Source organism: Poecile atricapillus, chromosome 10, assembly GCF_030490865.1.
Source record: "Poecile atricapillus isolate bPoeAtr1 chromosome 10, bPoeAtr1.hap1, whole genome shotgun sequence".
Classification (NCBI taxonomy): Eukaryota; Metazoa; Chordata; class Aves; order Passeriformes; family Paridae; genus Poecile; species Poecile atricapillus.
The window spans coordinates 15215415-15236623 of NC_081258.1; the positions used below are offsets into that span (position 1 = coordinate 15215415).

General features: G+C 43.4%; 1 protein-coding gene and 1 long non-coding RNA gene across 4 annotated transcripts in view; one reads left to right on the plus strand and one right to left on the minus strand.

The window, feature by feature from the left end:
- Nucleotides 1-20813, minus strand: part of RANBP10 (RAN binding protein 10) — a 65707-nt gene extending 44894 nt beyond the window's left edge. Inside the window, exons 1-3 of one of the 3 annotated variants that reach the window (XM_058845772.1) lie at nucleotides 19750-20104; nucleotides 18770-18881; nucleotides 3678-3730 (exon numbers count right to left, since the gene is read on the minus strand). In XM_058845772.1, the coding sequence (XP_058701755.1) occupies nucleotides 3678-3730; nucleotides 18770-18881; nucleotides 19750-19954 (370 nt within the window). In that variant the 5' untranslated portion in view covers nucleotides 19955-20104. Of the gene's footprint in view, nucleotides 1-3677; nucleotides 3731-18769; nucleotides 18882-19749 lie in introns of all 3 variants that reach the window. The other 2 variants (XM_058845771.1, XM_058845770.1) reach the window with 2 other exon arrangements.
- LOC131582505 (uncharacterized) lies at nucleotides 10105-18759 on the plus strand. The gene is made up of 3 exons (XR_009278350.1): nucleotides 10105-10626; nucleotides 13707-17315; nucleotides 18195-18759. It is a non-coding gene; the product is annotated as an uncharacterized LOC131582505 (long non-coding RNA).
- Nucleotides 20814-21209: the final 396 nt, after the last annotated feature.

Below are 21209 nucleotides of genomic sequence, written 5' to 3' on the forward strand. Positions count from 1 at the left end.
CAGGCCACCTGGACAAAATGCTTCTGGTTTTGCTGACCTGGCTCACAGCAATACAGACCCAGAAGCCAAACCGCAATAGGGAGCAGGTGTCTGTACACCAAATTCTCCTGATTTATCTGCCTGCACACTAATTCAAGTCTATAAAACATTCTTGAGTTTGAAAGCTTGTTCTTTTAACAGAGAGTTTGGAGCAGCTAAATAGTGAATAAGCCAAGCAGTATCTTTTTGTTTGAAAAGCAAGTTGAAAAAATTGCCAGTGTTTCTGAAAACCAAAGAATGGTGAGTGAAAGCTGGCACTCCCTTCAACATGTACAATGCTGCATGGCAGGGGAAGTCATTTATTAACCAGAGGGTGTTTAAAGTCTCTAAAAGTGATTGGTCAGCTCCTATCTATGCTGTTTAAGAAACTGAAGCAGGGCATGCCTAAGGGTGTGGTTTCACAACATTTTACGCAGAATTAAGAACTTGCTGCTACCTTAGAGATTCATCCCTCTTTCCCTCTCTGCTGGGTTTACCCTCAAAGAGCTCAAACAAATGAAATGTTACTTCTCAACAGCATGAAGATTTGAACTAATGCAGAACATCACATGCAGAGGAGACTCATTTCCAGTGAGCAATCTCATCCATGTTAAGGATAGGACACTTATCATCTTCCCCTTTCATGAAGGTTTGGTAAAACCGTGTAGCAAAGCACCGACGCATTTTCAGCAGGGCTCAGAAAAACTTACTGGACTGAGGGCAAAATAATAATAATAAAATAAAAGATGCAGATATGTTACTTGCAGGATGCACAAGTAAGGGCATCACTCCATGAGTCCTGAAGGAAGCAGCCCACCACAATCCCAACAAGCTGAGGCAGGCAGGTTCCTGCCTGGATAAAAACTGGCCTGGCCAAGGTGACAGCTGCCAGAGCCAAAGGCTTGCACCAGGGAAGAAGAGTGACTGTGCAGATAGGGTGGGGAGGAAGGAAGGGTCAGGTGTCTCTCCTTTGGTGACAGAGTTAGATCAGTTCAGCTGCAACATGTAATTTCATCCTCAAATACCAAAATGCTGAGCACACAGCATTTTCAGCACACAGTGAAAAAAACCTGAATGTGGGGAAAGAAGTGAGCAGACATTTCACTAAAAGCCACTGGTTTAAAGCAGAATGCCTATTAGCAAATGTTCTAAATGTCTTTAATTATTTTTTTAAAAAATCAAGATATGTCAGGGTCACAAAAGTTGGTAGTTAATAATAATCCCACAGTTATTTCAGACCTGCTGACTGAATTTCAAAGCACAGCACAAAGAAACCCTGAGTCGAACATGGACAGGGAACTCTCCAATTAAAAGCAGTCTCTATTCCTAATGCAGACAGGGATAGTTAAGGGAACTCAGCTCATGTGGCTCCAATCACACTTGTAACCTTCAGAGAAAGCTCAGCACTACCCCCACCAGCACCCAGCTGGGCTGAAGCCAAAATAAATTTGGCAATAAAGCACAAATGCCCCGACTTGGAACTGGATATGACCAAAGTGTTTGTCCTTGTGGGGGAAAAGGAGTTTGAGACAGAACCCAGCAGAAAGATTGCTCTTTGAATTAGGACTCCCAGAGTGCCACCAAGGATCCCCAGTGAAATTGGGGACAAGAAAGGGACCAACTTTGGCTCCTGTACCAGACTCTGGGCTCCCAACCACCACTTGTGGTGGTTACACACTTCCCTGGCAACACACTGAGTGAAAATCGATCTGTTAAAGCAGAAGTGACTTAGAAAGGGTCTAAGGAGACAAACTTGGCAGGGTTTCAGGTCACAAAAAGTTAAAATTACACTTTGATGCGAAGCCAAGTCAAGACTCCAAAGTCTGTCACTTCTTTGTGAGCTCTCACTTACTCTGTTCTGTGAAGGACCTGATAACAGTTAAGCCTGGAAATATGTTTCTCAGTTCAGTTACTTGAACAATATACTAAAAAAAAATAAAATTAAAAAATCACACATTCTCCAAAAGCCAGGAAGATAATTATTGAGCTGTAATACAGAGCCACGTAGTTAATCTTATACAGATGATGGGAGAGCGACCTAACTATGACCACAGAATGAATCTTGGCAGCATAATCTGCATGTGATCAAACAAACAACAGGTTCATGGGATCGAATTTGTACAATGCATTGCTAAATAAGCACTATCTCAAGTCTCAAGTTCACTTTATGCTTTATTTCACTGAGAGAAAAGAATTCCATGTTCATCACATGCACTCTAGAAGTGACAGTGGTATACAGCACTTTGACTCAAACTGGCCACAAATGCTGCCCATGTAACTCCTGGGCTTTAAAGCCCTTTATCAGAATTGGTTTGGGCAATTTTTAGTCACCAAAGAGAAAAAAAAAAAAAATTAACACTGGCTGTTCAATTTTCAATTTCAGGACAGCACACTTGAGATATTCAGTACACACCATCTCAGGTTAGTACTGAACCATGTATCTACCTGTGTTATAACCCCAGAAGAATCCTAAATTAAGCATAATCCAACCAATCATCTGCAAGGCCAAGTCTACAAGACATTCCCCCCATCTTTCCATCATGCCACAGAGCCATTTCTTAACCTGAACAGGCTCCATTAATAGCCAAACAACCCCTTTTCCATGCCATTCAATCCTGCAAGGAGATGATGGGACTAGATTCATGCTTTGCCTTGTACATGGCACACAACTCACCTGGATCAGGAGGACTGGGGGGAAAGTGCAGAGAGAGCAGGACTGACTGGTGCAGTTTTCATAACAATTACTAACACATACAGTATGCAGTAAGATGCAAATTCTTTAAAGCACAGGTGTCACTGAAGCCATTTTCCCCAAAATATCAGATCTTTCTTTTGTTAGGACATTCCCAAAACATTCTCCTTTTGAGATACCAAGATCCATAACAAGGGCTGAACACAGATTTCGTCTTTAAAACAACTTCACCGGAAGCAACACCCAAGGCCAAATAAGCCCCCATCAGTGACCAGCTGTTATTCATTCTGGCATCTGAAGAACATTTACTTTCTACCAAATACAAACCCCAGTTGAAAGAATTTCTGGCATAGCAGTCACTGTGTCAATACATATCTAGAAACTGTTATTTTACTCAATAAAAAGGATACCATCAAAGAAGGATTGCCAATTACTTATTTCTGAAAAGAAGCCACTTAACCAAGAGGCAAACCCAAAAACACACATTTCAAACAAAAGAAGCAACAATATTAACTGGAAATACCACTCTACCACATTTTTGTAGTCTTTCAGTGGGAAGAAGGAAGAGAGACAATACAACAGGCCAATTATCCTGTCATTTTCAGATTCTTTCATGTAAATTTGTCAAGTGGAGTATACAGATTAAATACAAAATGATTTTCCTACTTTCTTTTCAGACACAAAGAAGAGTGTGCCTGTCTGAAAGCTCACCACTTTACCCATTACTCATTAATTTAGTCTTAATTTCTATTATCTGATAAAATTATCATGGCTGCATTGACACCAGCAACTCAATTTAAGATAACACTCAATAGGCTGAAGCTTCCAGATATAAGACAATTATAGTAATGCAATTTTATTAATAGAAACACACATTCACTAATTCATATATATAAAGAAAAATCTTTATTTCAAAAGCACATTTAACACAGACTGTAAATCAAAATAAACCTTAACAGTGACTTACCAGGAAGCCTGTTCATGTTGACTCCTTGAGCAGAAAGTCCTATTCCCATGTACCTTCAAAAAACCCAAACAAAACAGCAGTCAAGCAAAAGAATGGTCATGGCACAAGATTCCCTGCAACAGAAATATAGCACTAAAATAAACTCAACCCACACATAAATTATTTAAGAATGACAAAATTACTAAAGATTTTCCATTACTCATGTCTTTTATTGAATCCAAGATAAAATGTCAGTCTCTTTTAGTAACTGACAGCTTTCCAATGTACAGTTACAGTTATTCTTTAGCTCTTAATTGGTAGGAAAAGAACTGGACAACAATCAGCAGTTTAATTTCCAATTTGCTTTTTGTGAGGTATTTTTACTCATCTATCAGAAAAAAACTATTTATATAGGTGATTAACAAGACAGTAAAAAAACACCTAAGTGCAGATATAGTATATGAGGACAGATGTCTGTGTAGCCTGATGTACTGTCTCCAAAAATAGCTGATAGTGGATGCAGAGGACAGAGCATACAGTTGTACTTTCCAAGAACACTCTTTCATTGTTCAGCTTCTATTTTACACAATCTCACTTTCTGAACCTTTGTAAGCTCTTTGAAAAGGCAACATCCTACAGCTTCCCATTCAATTCCTGCCCAACCTATTTTTCCTTTGTACTTACATTTTTAAAATTGGAAGAGAGAGGAAAAGCATTTCCCTGACAGCTTTCTTAAGGACTTTGAAGTCCTGATTCACATCCCACCCCCCAAAAGGTCTCTTCTCAAGGCTGGTTAATTACAGTCTACTCAGCTGTTCTTATGGAAGCTCATCTCTACCTCAGTGCTCCTGCTACACTTCCAGTTCTGTAACTTCTTTGAGGGGCAGGGAATAACCAGAGCCACCAGCACCACACAATACAAGCCCAAGGTGATTACAGATAACAGCATAACAATGTTCTCTGTTTTGGTTTCTATTCCTCCCCCTCCGGATTTCTATTATTCCATTTATGTTTTGAGTGCAGGTGAGAACTGAACTCACTTTTCCATGGAAGTGGGACACAGCTTGACCCTGCACTCAAATGGCAGTCCAGAGGCCATTTTTTGTATCAAGTTGGGATTGTTTATTCTGCCCTCATAAGAATAATTTTCCACCTGTCCAGCAGGAGAGTAAGGCAAAGACAGCCTTCACAAAATCTCCTCTTCCTTACTGCAATACTTACGCACATTCCCATTTTGTGTCTTCCGTTTCTGTTAATTTCCATGGTCTGTAATTTTCTTAATATTCTCTAGTAGCACAGCTCAGGTTTTTTTTCAACACACTCCCATATTTTTAGGTTACTGAGCTTTGAAATTAAAAATTATTTTTTAATAATTTAATCTTTTTAAAGAAAAATATTCCTTTAAGATTTCAGACTTAGAGCCAGATGTCCCTCAACTCATTTTGGACAAACTTATTGATTTTTTTAAGCTTAAAAGTTTGTTCTTTCAATTTTTCTCATTGAATAAAATTTGAACTTTTGAGGTGTGTATCCCTATTGCCTCTCATCCCTGTGTCTAATTTAGTCAACTGTCTGATCCTCCAATAAAATGTCTTCTTAAACAGTCTCTGTACCATCTCAGAGTATTTACCCTTCTGATTTTATTAGCTGTTCTTAAACAAGCTTCTACAATTTACAAGGTATGCTTTCTGACTTTTTTTGTTGTTGGGTGGTGGGGTTTTTGGATGAATACTGAAGTGGCAGGGTCTCAGGGCCTTTTATAGCCCTTCTCAAAGGATACCAAACATCCCTGATTATGGTCACTGCTGCAGAGCAACTTCTAAACACACCTTTGCTGTAAACATTTTCTGCACTTCTCAGAGTACGAGTCAGAAATTACATCCTCAGGAGCTCCCTGACTCATGAGAGCTTCTCCAAAGCAGGCATTTGTGGCATCTAAAAATTCAACCCCACCTGACATAAATGCATCTGTAATGAACTGAATTGGGGGATATTTTTACAGCCTTCCAGGCACAATATGGAAGATTTTCCCCTATGTCTGCAAGGATTACTCCAGCTCTTCCCTGCCATCTTCTTAGTGCACTGGCAGATAAGAGAGCTCTTGTTCAATTTCTGTGTTTCTAATGAGTCTGGACTCTTCTGCTGTTACAGAGATTTCCTTATTACATGGTGGGTTTTACCATGTGCTTTTTTCTAACTACGTGTGCAAGCAGCCAGGATCCCAGTCCACAACTACAACTGCACTCAGCTCTGTGAGAGCAGTGACAAGTGCCACCTCTGCCAACTGCTCCAGCCTGAGAGGAGCTCCAAGTGATTCCAAGTACCCAAAGGCTTCAGCTCAATGTAAAAGCACCATTTAAACCTGAAGCAATAACACCAGAATGATCATCCTGACACTGGGAGGTCTGAAACACTTAGCAAAGACCTGTCCAGGAGTAGACCATTCTGCTTCTCTGGCAGAACCATCCCCATCAACTTCACCAGGTCTCATCACCAAGCTCCAGACCTCCTGGATTTGTTGTTGGCTGTGAGAAATTTCGTTCAAAGAGCAGGACGTGCCTCTTGGCATAGGGAATGTTTCTTACGTCCTGATCTATTTGGCTCAGCTGAAGGTAAAACACCGCAGAACTGTGGCCACTTTGTCATGTGGTGGTGTCAGATTCCTTCCTTTCAGTATCAGGCAGCACAACTCTGCTGGCACAGGGCCACAGGCCAACTCCATCCCTCCTTACTGCCCGAGGGAGCTTGTCTGCTCCTCTGCCTCTACATCTGCTGCTGTTGACATGAACAGAGCTAGAACTGAACAGAGGAAACACCTCTGCACACAGCCTTGGCACAGCTTCACCACAATCCCAGCTCCAGCACTTCCATGGGTGCCCTTTGTCCCCATCCCTTGCTGGGTCCACATTGCACAAGGGTGGCAACACCAAGGAAAACATTGGAAATTAGAGGAAATAACCTAATTGTTGAACTCAGATAAAATAGGTCATTGCTCACTTCTGCTTACCCTGCTTAACTTCATTATTTTCTATGCAGATTCATCCCCCCTTCTTTTGTGTACAGCAGCAAATCTGATGCACATAACCACAGACAAAACTTATACAATAGTATCTTTCCATTTTCAGACAACATAGCTTTAAATTGAGATTGGAAACTTGTATTTTTATAAAAAGCAAGCACTACAACTCCACAAATTCTAAATTTAAAATTACACTTTAATCTAGATACACAACACCATGGAAATATGTTGCTAAAAAAAAAGGAACATGACCACAAACCTTCCTGGTTCACAGTTTTTTGCTCTTCAACTTCTGCTCCCATTTAAAGCTCAAGACAAACTTTAAAAATAAGACCATAATGGCTGTAGAACTGTAGATAGAATTTGCAGACAACCTAAAATAAAAACAGACTCCCTCACCATGCTGAGTTTCAACTCCACAGCCCACAGCTTAGATTCAGAATTTCAAATTGTCACAGACTTGACTGCTGGGTTTTGTTTTAGAAAATGCTACTTTGCTTTTCCCATCTACAATCAATTTATGTAATTACATCCAGAAGTAATGGATGAAACGAGCTTTAAGATCAATAAAGCCTCAGAGAAAAAAAATCACTCTATTCTCTTGAAAACTGGGAGGGAAAAAAAATTAATCTTCAACTCCACCACCCCCAAAAGCACCAGATGCTTTCTGAACCTGGTGCAGAACAGCTTCTCAGATCCTCAATTCCAAATGTTCCAAATCAGTTTTGTGTATGCAACAAATGCAATACTAGTTAAACAGTATTTGTGGGCATCATCAAGAGCAAACTACTGCCTTTTATTTTTTTTTAATAATGAATCAATTATGATATTCAATATCATTGAACATAAATCTCTATGGGCTGCCTGCCTGTATCACCCCTGGTTTCAGGCCATAATGGTGTGGATAGACTCCCTGTGGGGTATCCCTTAACTGGAGTTCCCTTTTGAGAGATTAAAATAGGTTCTTAAAAAAAAAATAAAAAGGATACACAGGAATGTCAGCACCCAGAGAAAAACATCATTTTTGGGGTAATAATACATTTATATCCATTATCCATCATAGGTAAGATGCAAAGGTACACAAAGTGACCTCCTAAAACCATCTTCTCAGCGGTGAACACTGAGTACTTGGAACTGCTCCCCACACCTAATCTGAAGCTTCAAAAATGCTGCATCAGTAGACCAATTCCAAATAGAGCAGACTGACAAAAATACACACAGACACATGCTGGTGATTCAGTCAGAACAGTCTTGTTTCCACTCACCAGCAGCCTCAGCAGTTACCATAGCACCAAATTTTTCCAGGCTCCTAGTTCACCTCAGCCCAGCCCAGTACTGGCTGCTTCAGAAAATGTGACTGAATCAGCCACAGTTCCCAACATCAGCTCTGCCTGCTTCATCCACACCCTGGCTCTGCCTGGCCTCAGCAGGAGAATGAAGGACCTTGGTAAAAAACTCTCATGTCAAAAGATGCTGGCTCCACACATAACCAGTAGTATTCCCAGGATTCTTCCCTCTAGGTCTTACAGCATTATGGTTGTGCTAAGATTAAGCTCAAAGACACAAAGATTTTTTTGGGTCCCTTCCCAGTTCCCAAGTACTTCAGCAGTAAACACCAACATGTAGCTGCTCCAGCACAGTGACATCCAAACACGACAGCATTCATTTCTGGCCCTTAAGACAACTTGGGTGGTGGACTCTGCAGTGCAGATGTTTTCAAAGCTGCATTTTAAATATGTATTTTTTTTTAAATATGTATTTTTTTTTGTTTCTGTCAATAAAAGACTTTCCCTTAGAAAATATATGGAAAGCCAAAATGATGACTGTAGTTCTAAATTAAAATTTAACTCTTGAAGATACAAGATCTCAAATGCACTGACTCAGGAAGAATTATATATTGTCACTGGGCAGAAATTATCTGAAAAACAATGAGAAAAGTTATTTCACAGAACTGACAACATTTGACTGACCTAAAGTAAAACAAAGAGATCTCTCAATGAAACTGCTCTAAGCATTAGAGCCATAAAAGTAGAGAAGACACTGATGGCTGTGTTTAGTTTGTCCCAGAAGGAGAATCCACCCATATGAGAAGCAATTCTTTGAGTCAAAAGACGTTTCTCCAGAACAAACATGATACCCAGAGAACCTGCCAAAAAGTCAACCTAAGAGAAGTTTTTTGTGTAGTCTAAAGATACTTTGTATGAGCAAACCCACAAAAATCCTTGCGAACCCAGCAGAAAAACTTCAGAACAGACCTGCCCTTTGACAGAAAGGGGCCAATGCTGAAATTCCAGGATTTGCACCTATTTGGCTTTTCCAGTGCAGGACTGAAGAACCCGTTGAGAAGAACAGAGGAGAACACAGCAAGAGAACTCATGTAGACCTGTACTACATTCTTCAGCTTCAAGAATCCCAGGAGCAAAGAACATCTCATGGAAAGCACCCAGCACTTGGGAAGCACTGTTATGTTCCAAACAAAGGCAGGGCAGAAGGAGGGAAAAACAATTAGCCCATGGTCCTCACTGGACAAGCAGTATACTTTAAACAAAAGGACGTATTTCTTTACCTAAAAAGCTACAAGACTTTCTCCAATAATATTCATCTTTAACACTAGCTGACAATTAGCAAGGCAGATTTATTAAGGCTCTCCCAGGGGAAGAAAGACAGTATAAATAATAAATACAGGTTTCCCCTGTATTTATTGTTTAACCTGTTCAAAGATACCAAGTCAGGATGGTGAACAATCCCTGACACTCTTCTTTCAAGTGGCTGTTCACCCAGATGGCAGACAAAATTTAACCCATCTGAAAGCTGGGAAAACAAAGGGGGAAAAAAAATACATTGCTTTAGCACTGGCTGGGTAACAGCTACGAGCCCAAAACTCTTCTTTCCTGAGCCAGCCCCACCCTGGCACAGTACAGGAGGCTGGAACGAGACTGCCAGGGATGCCAACAGGCACTGAGGTCCAAGCATGGAAGAGTTAAGACCAGAGAGGTTCAATAATTTGTTTTGAAGGCCATGGCTTCCAGTAAAGCAGCCGTTCCCTGCTCAGTTGTGAACCAACATTAACACAACATGCGGTAGAAATTCCTGGGATTGGCATTTTATTATGTGGCTCAGCCAAACCCAAGCAATCCTGCTGAGCCACGAGTTAAACAAGGGATGTTCCACTCTTCCAGAGGTTTGTGATTCAAATGCTTCCTGTATCCTGCAGTTTTTTCTAATAACCACACCTATATGGCAGGAATCCTGTCCTCCCAGCTATCGTGCACCCTACTCTTTCAACGTGCACAGTTAAATCTAAAATAAACAAACTAAATTATTTAGTTAGAGGTGAATAATACACCACACTGGTGGCATTTCAGAGACTTCCACAGTCTCTTGTGCAAAGCTCTGTATTATCATTCTTGTCTGAGGTGGGTCCTGACTTCATGCCAGGTTTAAAGAGTGGCTAGAAATGATAACCCTTATCAACTCCCCACTTGAAACCACACTGTCGCAGTTCTGGTGGGGGAAGGGGAACATTGTTTTAAAGCAGTGAAAAAACAAGTTACATCTGTTTAAAAAATTTACCTATGGCATGTAAAATACTGGATTCCAACAGTCTCTGATTCCTCAGTCTAACAACAAATATTTTGGAACTACTTCATAATGGAATATGATCTCTAGAGTGGAAGTGGTTCTGGGTTTATTTGTGCATATTGTGCTGCTCTGTGATGGTGCTTCAGAAATAGCACTGATGGGCTCCAGGAAGAATCCAAATTCCCCAAGAAGAGGTCAATAAAGACAAATAAGGCAAGGCTGAAAAGAAGGGGATAAAGGGAAGAAAATAAATTTTATAAGAGCTCATTAAAAACAACTGCAAGTGTCCTGAGGCAAGGAGGAGTCTATTGTACATCAGCCCTTAGAAAGGCAGAGAATCCTTAAAAGCTGAAGACCATGGAAGGGAAGGTGAGTGAGCAGGACAAAACTGAGAGGCAGCAATCTGGTAACATAACACATCTTTTCAGGGTGGTTATGAGTAATTAGTGACAAAATGACAGAGGAAGAATGAAAAGCTATTTTTGACAGACCAAGGTATCATATTCTCAGCTCCCTTCCAATTTTAGGATCGTGTTCAACTGGTATGTGCTAGCTGTAAGAAGGACAAACCCATCCCTTGTCTGTGCTACCTTCAGGAAAGGAAGACTGATGATGCAGATTAACAATGTTTAATTAATTAACACTGAAAGATGGAAAATACAGAGACGAAGACTTGACCTGAGCACCATTTAAGAAAGAAAACGCACAATATGAGCACCACACCAGGGTAAAATCACCACTAAAATCTGTCAAGAATAACCAGTTTCTCTATCTGCCCCAATCATCACCACAATAGAACCCCAAACCCTGTGGTCAAATGCAAATGTAGCTGAAGCAATTGTGTCCCACCAATTTATTGTACTTTTCACTCTTGGCAGCTGACTCGTTCTCCAAGTCAGCTGATATCCAACAAAGTTCACACACAAACCATAGCAGTGGCAAATGGTGCCTAAAGTCTGGGAACAGCACAAAGCATTACTGATACTCATTCACTGATTATTTATTCTGGTTACACCCAACTGAATAAGGAGGATTTTTGTTCAGGTTGTCCTGCTGATTAACAAACCTCACTTCCAAATGCACTGCTCATAGTCACTGAAAATGTATCAGGGAAGTTCCCACAACAGGTTTCCACAACTGAAAGGACTTAAGATTGTTTGATTGCCAGTCTAAATAACAGAACATTTTTTCTGCCATGAACAAAACCTAGAAAACAGTAAAAAGAGATGCTAAGAGTTACCACAAATGTCTAACAGAAAGGCATCCAAAAGAGGGCAAGTCATTTAAAGACTGTTTCATTCTGGTGACTAATCTTGCACTTCAGTCCAACATAACAGACAGATTCAAAATGCACTCTGAGCCTCTGTTTTTTCCTCTGAAAAACATGGGGAACAATATAAATGCAATACCCAAATCAGAAGCAAACACCCCACCACCAGCTAGCTGTCTCTTAAGGGGTATTCTCACATCCTTATAGGCAAATTTCCTCTGCTTTAGGCTTGGATGGTAACAATTCTTATGAAATGAGAATTTACCTGCTAATAATTAATGAAATTACAGAAAGAAGTAACTGTAATATTTACATAAGATCTGGATGAGGGATTAATAATGGTGGAAAATATCTCAGAGAAAAAGTAACACCTGAAGTTTCGAGAGATGTACTGGTGAAATAAGAACACTTTCTCTTTAAACAGCAGCAGAAAGTCAGAGCTGGGGTGAGTGCTGGGAAAGCACCACACATTGAACTCACAGATCTTTACACACTGACATCTCCACAACAAGGGACAAAGGCTTCATGTGGACCCGAGCATCAATACAAAGAAATTGTAAACAAGCAGGCAGATTGTAGTGTGGAAACAGAGATCCAGTCTTATATCACAGGTACAATGTAAATCCCATTGCTAGAAAAGCAGTTTAAAAAATTAATCTGGCCACAGAGTTGACATAACACAATTCAGCTTCAGTGGAGAGCTGAAGAAAAAGAGTCAAAGTTTCACACTGGATGATAAATTCTTCAGCAGTTCATCATTTCAAGGCTTCTCGAGTGAAAGAAAAAGGTTTTCCCTATATAAAAGTTATCCAGCTAACAAAATTTAATTATTAAATAGAATTTCTTAGATCTGCAAGCTCAGAATATGTAAATAATTAGTTCCCATTATTCTGTGATTGGATTTAACTGCAAACATATTCTGAAGAACTGAGCATAGCAATGTTTTACATATTGATTTTGCTAGATTTTGCTTTTGTCACATTCTTAAATTTTCTATAACAGATACTCAGAAATAGCAGGGGGAGAGGGGATGAAAAAAAAATAACCAAACAAAAATAACCCTTTCTTGAAATTTTTCTCCTTTACTGTACAAAATTTCCTAAGAAGCTGAACTAAAAATCCCAACAGCAACAAAAATAATTATCATAGTTTGAAATCTAGGAAATCTCAGACCTCAGATATACCTAAATCCACACATCACAAGTGGAAAAGTCACATATCACCATCACTGCTTCCATTTCATTGCTTTATTTCACAGATTATTTTAATGATAAATTGATACTCAACTATTACAATGGATGGCCCATGATACTGCTATAAAACACTCAGTTTCAATTTCCACTTCACTGATAAAAAAAATAAAGGAATTTAAAAAAGCTCTCAACTGCAAAACAGATATTCCAACCCAATGACTCCTTTACACTGAAAAGCTTCTCTCAATATTACTGCCTTTTGGAAGAGTGTAACAGAACAATGACAAAGAAATAACAAAGAAATAACAACTTGTACGAGGTGTCATCAACTGACATGAAGCCTCTGCAGAAAATGAGTCTCTACACCTGAGAGTACCAAAGTACAGTTAGTTGGTAGCTGAGCAAGAAGGACTTGCTTGGGCAATCTGCAAATTTGGAACAAGGCAGAAACTGTTTATGAAATCTACTCGGGGGCTTTATTTATGTGTTGGGTAGTTTAAGTGAGTGTCTGGAAAACAGCATAAATTCAAACAAGCAAACCTACCTGCAATCTGAACAACCCCCTTTGTGCTAATTTTGGATTCTTGGAAACCAGGATGGAAAAATATAAAAAGGGGGGAGGAAAACAATTATTTACAGGCTTACCAGTGACAAAACAGAGATCACACAAAAAATCCCCAGTTCTTACAGAATATCCTTTACCCTTCCCTACAACCACATCCAGACAGGCAGGGCACTCCAAAGTGTCTGAGCATAAGCAGCCAATGCTGTCAGAGCTCTGCATGGACAGGCCTCTGTCAGCATCTGGAACCCATTAGAGAACACGAGCAAAAGGCTTTTCACAGAGCCATCACACTCACCATATGCTGAGGAGAAATGGAAAGTTGGCAAGGAAAAGCGTAAGCAAGGAAAAGGGGCAGATGATTTGTTACTAATGTACAGACTGCAACCAACCAACACATCTGACCTTTATTTTTCTTTTTCAGTCAGAGAGAAACTAAGCTATTTTTAAGTCTGGCTTATGGTGCACTTGTGTATGAAAGCTAAAGGAAGATTTTAAATAAACTATGGTATGGACTAAGCTCGATTGGCTCTTCAGCCACTCTCTTCAAAGAACTCTTTCCTCCCTCTCCCAGAAAACTCTCCTCAACCTAAGCTAGTGCTGACCAACGTCTCTGGACAACAGGCTGCACAGCTCAAAGCAACTGTGGAATGGTGCTGGAAGAAGGATACCAGCATTCCCTGTGGTTTATGTCTTTCCAGCTTCCCTCTCCCGCCTTTCTGGGTCTCCACCTAATGCAGAAATCACTGTTTCAAGTACTGATCCAGCAAAAAGGCTGTGAGCACAATCGAGCTCACAACACAGTCACTAGTGGTGGCACACAAAAACATATTTTAGCAAAAAGAAAAGCCAGACTGAGATGCTTTCTGGGATGGCTCAAAGTCCTCATGAAACCACTGGGCTGCCCTGGTATAGAGGGCTGGGCTCCCTGGCACCTCCTCTGCCCACAGAGCACACCTGCTGTGCTTGCACAGAGTCACTATGGGAAGACAGTGGCTCTGTCCCCACCAGAGAGGTCAGGATGCCAGCACAGCAAAGTATCCTTGAGTAAGCAGCTGTCCAAGACCAAACCATTCCCAGAAAGACAGCAATCCACAGGCTGCTGGGCTGTCTGTTTCAGCAGCTCAGAAATGGAGAGGAGGCGGCAAGACAGGTGACTTTTGCCAGAATTCAGAACCCATGCATCATCAGGGTTGGCCTCTGAAATGTCCTCCCCAGTCACACTCCATCACAACCCAGCACGTGGCTGGGGGAGGTAAAACCAGTCAAGAAACCAAACTGGTGGTCAGGAACACGCAATGTCACCCCCAGACAGCTCACCTTGCCCCAGCATAAAGAGGACAAGGATGACTTATCCTTCTGAGTCACAACAGCCTCTGAGTTGTGGGTTGGCTGCCCTACCCTGATGAGTCTCTCCCTGTTCCTGTTTACCAAGCAGAGATCGTGTAGTGGGGAAAAAGAGGCTGTGAGATGTGCTGACAAATCACCACCAAACAGAACCATGTATTGGAGGGAGAGAGGACAAGAGTTCAGTACTGCAAATACAGCGAAGGTTGAACTGTTATGAACAGTACGGGGATAAAAGCCTGAGTTATTTGTGGCAGCTCAGGAACAGAGGAGTCACAGGCATTTCTGCCAATCTGCTCATCTGAGGAGTGCTGGAAGCAGGCCATTCACAGATTCATGGAGAGGTTTGGACAGGAAGGGACCGTGGGACGTTCCTTCTTCATCCTTCTGCCCAAAGCATAAGTAACTCTGAAACTTCTATCAGTCAGCAGACTGAGGGCTCCCTCAGGCAAATTTGATGAGGGAGATGCCAGTGCCTTTCCAGGCATCCTGTTTGGGTGCACAACCATTTTCACAAAGGAAAATTCTTTCTTATGTCCAGCTGGCATTTCCTTTGCCACAACTTGTGACCCATTGCCTCTTGTCCTTTTGTTCCAGTTGACAACACTCAGGTGACAAGCACACAATGTCTCAGGAATTAGCTACCAGCAAGTCTTAAACAAAATTGTTCAACACTTTGAATGGAATTGAGGGTTGCTGCAATCCTACCCTTTCATCTCTCAGCTTGGGCCATCCCTTTATTGACTTGCCTTCAATTAATAAAGGGAACCCTGAAAAGTGTCCTCAACTTAATGAGAAAAAAAAAAAAGGAGCAATTTCTGAAAGTGACGTCAGTAGATGAAATCATCATCCATTACTCTTTGGCCAGCTTTCCACCAGTTATCTCCCTGAACCAGCTCACCACAGGACAGGGTAACAGCCTGTCTGCATGAGGGAAGGAGTAGAAGCATACAGCAAATGCAAGGGCAGAATCCCACAGCGCTGACATATATCATCCTAAAGTGCTGTGGAACCACTCCCTGTGTGCTCAGCACAGACAAGGAGGTGACAAGAGGGCTGGGACAAGAAACTGCAAATTAAATTCTCCTCTGCTCTGAGGGTAAGAATGTCTCCCCCCTCAAGAAGTAGCAACAGATCAACAGACTGATACATCTGATTTGTTCCATGCTACCTAGAAATCTTGTCAAGACAATTTTTCAATGGTATCCTGGCAGCCACCCCTCTCCCAGGAAAAAAAAAACTAAACAAAACTGCACAAAAAACAAACTCAGTAAATCAACATGACCTCTTATTTATCAAGACTAAATCCACCAGAACAAAAAATAGCCACCATTCAACTAAAAGTAAGTTTGAATCACACTTGTGCCTCTCAAAGGACTGTGGTTTTATCTCATGAGCAGTGAAAGATCCAAAGCTAAGAAAAGCTGATCTATCTCAGAAGTTTCGTACATACACCAAATGGACTTTTTGGATACTGTACTTGCTTTAAAATAACCACCAGCAAATGATTTTACCAATGCTGAGGCAGAAAAGTCCAGTGATGACAAAGGCAGAGTTTTCATAAATCATTTTGTTTGCTTCCTTAACAAAAGCACCTTTCTGGGGCAGGTGCATTAAGGCACAGGGGAGACAAGGCAGTGCAAAAGAGGAAATTTTTCTACCAACTGTGGCAGGGCAAAGCAACTTGTGCCTGTGCTGCTGCAGTCCCTCCCTCCCTCTTCCCCTGTGCTAGCTCTGGGGTGAGCACAGGAGTTCTCAGCCTGGAAAACAGGGGGAGGCAGGGATGTGTGTTTTGACTGCTAGGATGTGATCTGGTGGGAGAAAACAGGAGAGAACCAGAGCATACTGGTTTTAAATCCCCTTAGTCCAATGAAAAACAGGGGAGAAGTTAAAACGGTGGTCCTGACACCTGAGTCATCTCCACAGCTCAGGTTTCTTTCCCACAGTGACATCACCAATCTAAAATGGCACTGCCTGATGCCAATTCAAGAAGCCTCTTATCAGAGCATGTCACACACAGGCAACATCCCTTGGCAGGCTGCAAAAAGCATCTTGTGAACTTTGGGGTTCTTCTCCATTAAGAGCCACGGGGAGCTTCTATCCCACTTCTTATCTAAAACCTTAGATTCTGTTGTTTATTAGCAAGTGTCAGTATCTAACCAGAGTGCACAACCCTAAACTAACAATGCTGAGCACAGAAAAATAACAGTTTTGAGCAAAACCAGACTCCTCAACACTTCCTGAAATTCACTTCACAAAAGCCTTTCTTGAGCAAGTCTTGTTTCAAAAGCAAATCACTCACATTTTAAACCTAAATGTGAAATGCCATCACAAACTCCAGAAAGAGATACACAGGGAATAACTTCACATCATTTCCTCACTACCTCATACAAAAGACAAACCAGCTCTAGGGCAAAGGCTGAAATACCCATTCTGAAAACCTCTTCCTCTCCCCTTGCTAAAGGGTTTCCTTCCAGTGTTATTCCTAAGGACAGGCTTTGCCACTTACACTGCTTGAAAACTTCATTCCCTCAATCCCTTCTTCAGATGTCTGGACCTTCAATCCTTTAAAATGAAGTCACCATGATGGAATAAACACTGTGGAGCCTCCTCAGAAGAGATCTCTGCCACAGTTCACTAGTACAACACACTGAGCTTCCAGCAGGAACAATTCAAACTATTAAAGGTGAGATACACAAAAGCACCTTCTCAAGTGACAGCCAGGCAGCAGCTACAGTGGAAATTCACAACCACAAATCCCCAGCACCACCCTGTGCGAGATAAAAGTTGGATCTGTCTCTACCAGCAAAAGAAAAACAAGGCACAGGAATGGCTGAGACATCAGAGAGGCTCTCAAAGCCTCAGCACTGCCCTGACCTCAGAGCAGAGCTATCAGCAGCTCCTGTTCAGGTTGTTGTGTTAACACACATGGTTCTGTCTCTTTGGAATTATTCTTGGAAAGTCACTGTAATTACAGAATACAATAAAAACAACAGATCATTAATACAGGAAACTCTGATCTTGGGAGACAAGCAGAAAATTCCATTATCTCCCTTTAAGATTGATCTAGACTGCAGTAAAGATTAAGTGCTGTTCAGTGACCTTTTGTAATGTGATTTCTTTGGAAAATTGTCTTGAAGCTCACTGCAAATTATTTCAGTTTTAGCAGTTACATAAACTAATCAAGGGCAGTGTTTCAAAACAGACAAGCAGTTAACAGCCAGGACAGTGAAATGAAGGAATAAGGATGGTCTTTTCCCTGCATTTATAAGGAGCTCAGCCCAGCATCCACCTTTGCAGATAACCTAGTAATTATCAAGGGCCTAAATGCAGCACAACCTGAGATCCTTCACAAGTCCCTTTACAAGTAGGCCACTTCTCAGTTCAACAATGACAGCAAAAAAATTAAACTATAACAAGTTTTCACTTTCATTTGGTTTTTAGTAGGAACATCTGCTGCCCTTCCCCACAACCCTTAAACTGGTCAGAGATCAAATATCACACTTGAAGGACTGGATTAATTAATTGCACCCAAACCCTCATCCTGTGTGGCTTTCCCCTCCAGATAATATTCCTGCCATATTCATCCTTTAACAATGAACAATGCCAGGGCCATCCACACAGAACAGACTGACACCTTCACAATGAGCAAAAATTAAATCCATGTTAACAAGAAGACTCCAGACCTTGTCAGAAATGCCCCTTTATTACTTTCCCCAGTGCTCCAGTATTCTTCACCACATCAACCTCACTGCAGCAGTCCAAAATTAAGCTCAACCTTCCTCCCTTCTGTTTCACTTAACTTCTGAGGCATCGTAATTCCAGAAATCAGAGTCACCAGACCTTGCCAGCAAGAAGAAAACCTATTTTAATTCACATTGCACCAGAGATCCTCAGTTTACTGAATTTTTTAGAAGTGCCCATCTCCAAGGGCTCAGGACACAGCTGTGCCAGTGCCTCTGCTTCCAGGGCATTCCACCTCATTTACATCCATTCATCAGGAGGACAAAACCTGCCCATGCTGTACCTGCCTGCTGCACCCAGCAGCCACGGGACCTCCAACACTTCTGGAAAGGAGGCCAGAGTCCAGCAGAGCTGCCAGACACATCCCCAGCCACTGAGCTGCAATGAGGCACTTACCCATCTCTACCTTTACTGACGATCTTCACTTCAAAGTAATAAATGCCACAGGCTGCAGGGATGGGGTGAGTGGCCCTGACCGAGGCAGCATCTTTGTGATTTTTACCGTGACCTAAGAAAGAACAGAAATGTAAGTACTGAGGGGATCTGGCCTCTCACACATCCTGATCTAAAACCTCACTATCTGAAACCAGCAGGGATCTGTCTCTACACGGAGCCAGCCATTTAAAACACACTTTCCAGAGAACCAGCATATACAACCCTGCACTGCCACCAAGAACAATCCCTACAGCACAAGCATTTCAGTTTTCCCTTTGTTTTTGCTATGAGTTTTTGTGAAAGACTCTCAGTACCACCTCTCCCCCTCCCCACAGACATAATTTGAAGACCAATGTACACAGACAGAAGACAAAAATGATTACACAAGAGGGGAATGACATCAGTGTTTACTAGCCAGGCAGGAAAAGGAATAATCAGCTCTCCGCTGGGTGGGTAGGGAGAACAGCTCCAGTAGCGAGCAAGGAAAACATCACACTACAAGTCTGCGAGCAACTATTTAGTGTAAACCCGAGGAGCCAAAGCCCCAATTACGCAGCGTTTCGGGGCCATCCGACCCCTGGGCTGGGTTTTAAGCAAGATGACAGAGTAAACAGCCGGTCTGGCCGCACCGGGCCCGGGCCAGCGACACTGCACAGCGTTATATAAGGCCACACACTCCGCCGGGGAGAGCCCCCGGCTCCCCAGCGCCTCCGTTCCCGAGCAGCCCAGCCGGGGCCCCGGGCCGAGCAGCGCCCCGCGACCGGAGCTCGGCGCCGCCCGTCCCCGCGCTGCTCACGGCGCCCCTGCCCCGGGGCCGCCGGACCCGCTGCCGGCTCAGCCCGCGCCCGGCGGGCCCCGCGGAGCGGCCGGCCCGAGGGCCACGCCGGGGCCGTCCCGCTCCGGGCCGAGCCGAACCCGGCGCCGCCGCCCCAGCCCGGCACCTTTGTAGTGGACGCGCAGGTTGCCCTGCGAGAGGCCGATGTAGTTGTACTTGTCCTTGGGGCTCCAGGAGCGCGGCAGCGGCGTCTCGTCCTGGTTGACGGCGGGGTAGAGGCGGCGGAGGCGCCGGCTCAGCTCCTGCTCCTCGGGCGGCCCCGGCGGCGCCGCGTCCCCGCCGTGCGGGCTCCCCGCGCCCGCCTCCGCCATCTTGGACCCGCTTTGTGTCAGCGGGCGGGGAGCGAGGCCCGGCCGCGGCCGGCAGCCAATGGGCTGCGAGCGTGCCCACAATGGGGCCGCGCCGCCCGACGGGAAGCGCAGTCCTCGTCACTCCCGCTCGCTCGCCCCTGGCTCTCGCCGAGACTACAACTCCCGAGAGGCAGAGCATCCAAAGCCCCGTCCCCCCTTCGGCGCGCTGCACGCTGGGAACCGTGTCCCCGTTCCGCTCTGTTCTCATCAGTGAGGTAGGGTGCGAGACTCCCGTTCCCAGCGTGCACCGCGGCAGCCCGGAGACCAAGGGCCGCCCAGCGCTCGCAGGCGCCCGCCGGCAACCTCCGCTCACGGGCCGGTTTCGGCCGCCGCGCGGCGTCCGCGCGTCAGGCGCTGCGTGGGCAGCTATGGCGGCGCGCGGGGGGGCCCTGCGGGCGTGGCCGTTGCCGTGGCGACGGGTAAACGGAGCGCGCGCGCCATGGCGGGCCCGGGGCTGAAGAAGGAAGCGAGCGCAGCCACGGGGGCTCCGGCAAACCCCAGCAACGGGAACAACCGGCGGCTCTGGGCTGCGAGCGCACGGATGAGGGACCCCGGCTGACCGGCTGCTGCTCACAAAAGCTCCTTTGGTTCTCAGTTGGATGCAGATGGCTACACAGTCTTTGTTTACATTTATGTATGTTTTTCAGTACAATTATGCCTTGACAGTACACTACAAAACTCCTGCCGTGAAACCACGGCCAGCAGGAAGAAAAACAAGATCCTTGAGCAGACTTATGAGTTCATTCTTCTATGACACACATAATTCCATGTTTCCATTCTTTTTCCATGTCTCCATAGCAATAAACAGGCCCTTGTCATCATTCCAAAGCCATGATTGTCAGAGCAACTGGAGACCTACTTAAGGCAAGAGCTGCAGTCTCTTCCTCTGCAGCTGAAGTTACAGGTCTGACACAAGGTGATCTTGACAGAATGATCTTCCCTTACTTGAGAGAATGTTTATATAGTTACGGATTTAGACTTGTTATATTTAGATTACATATACAGTTACAATATATATATTTAGATATCCATACAGACTGGTTTGATACAAAAAGTTACAACCTTTGAGACTCTAGACAGCCAAACAGGTATCAACTGTTTGGAAGACACCCAGTGTAAGGAAAAGGCTCCAGTGAGTTGAAGAATTCCCATGGAACACCCAAATCCAGTGGCAGCCCAATAGTGTGACAGGCAGCAGCTGCAAAGCACTGTCCCC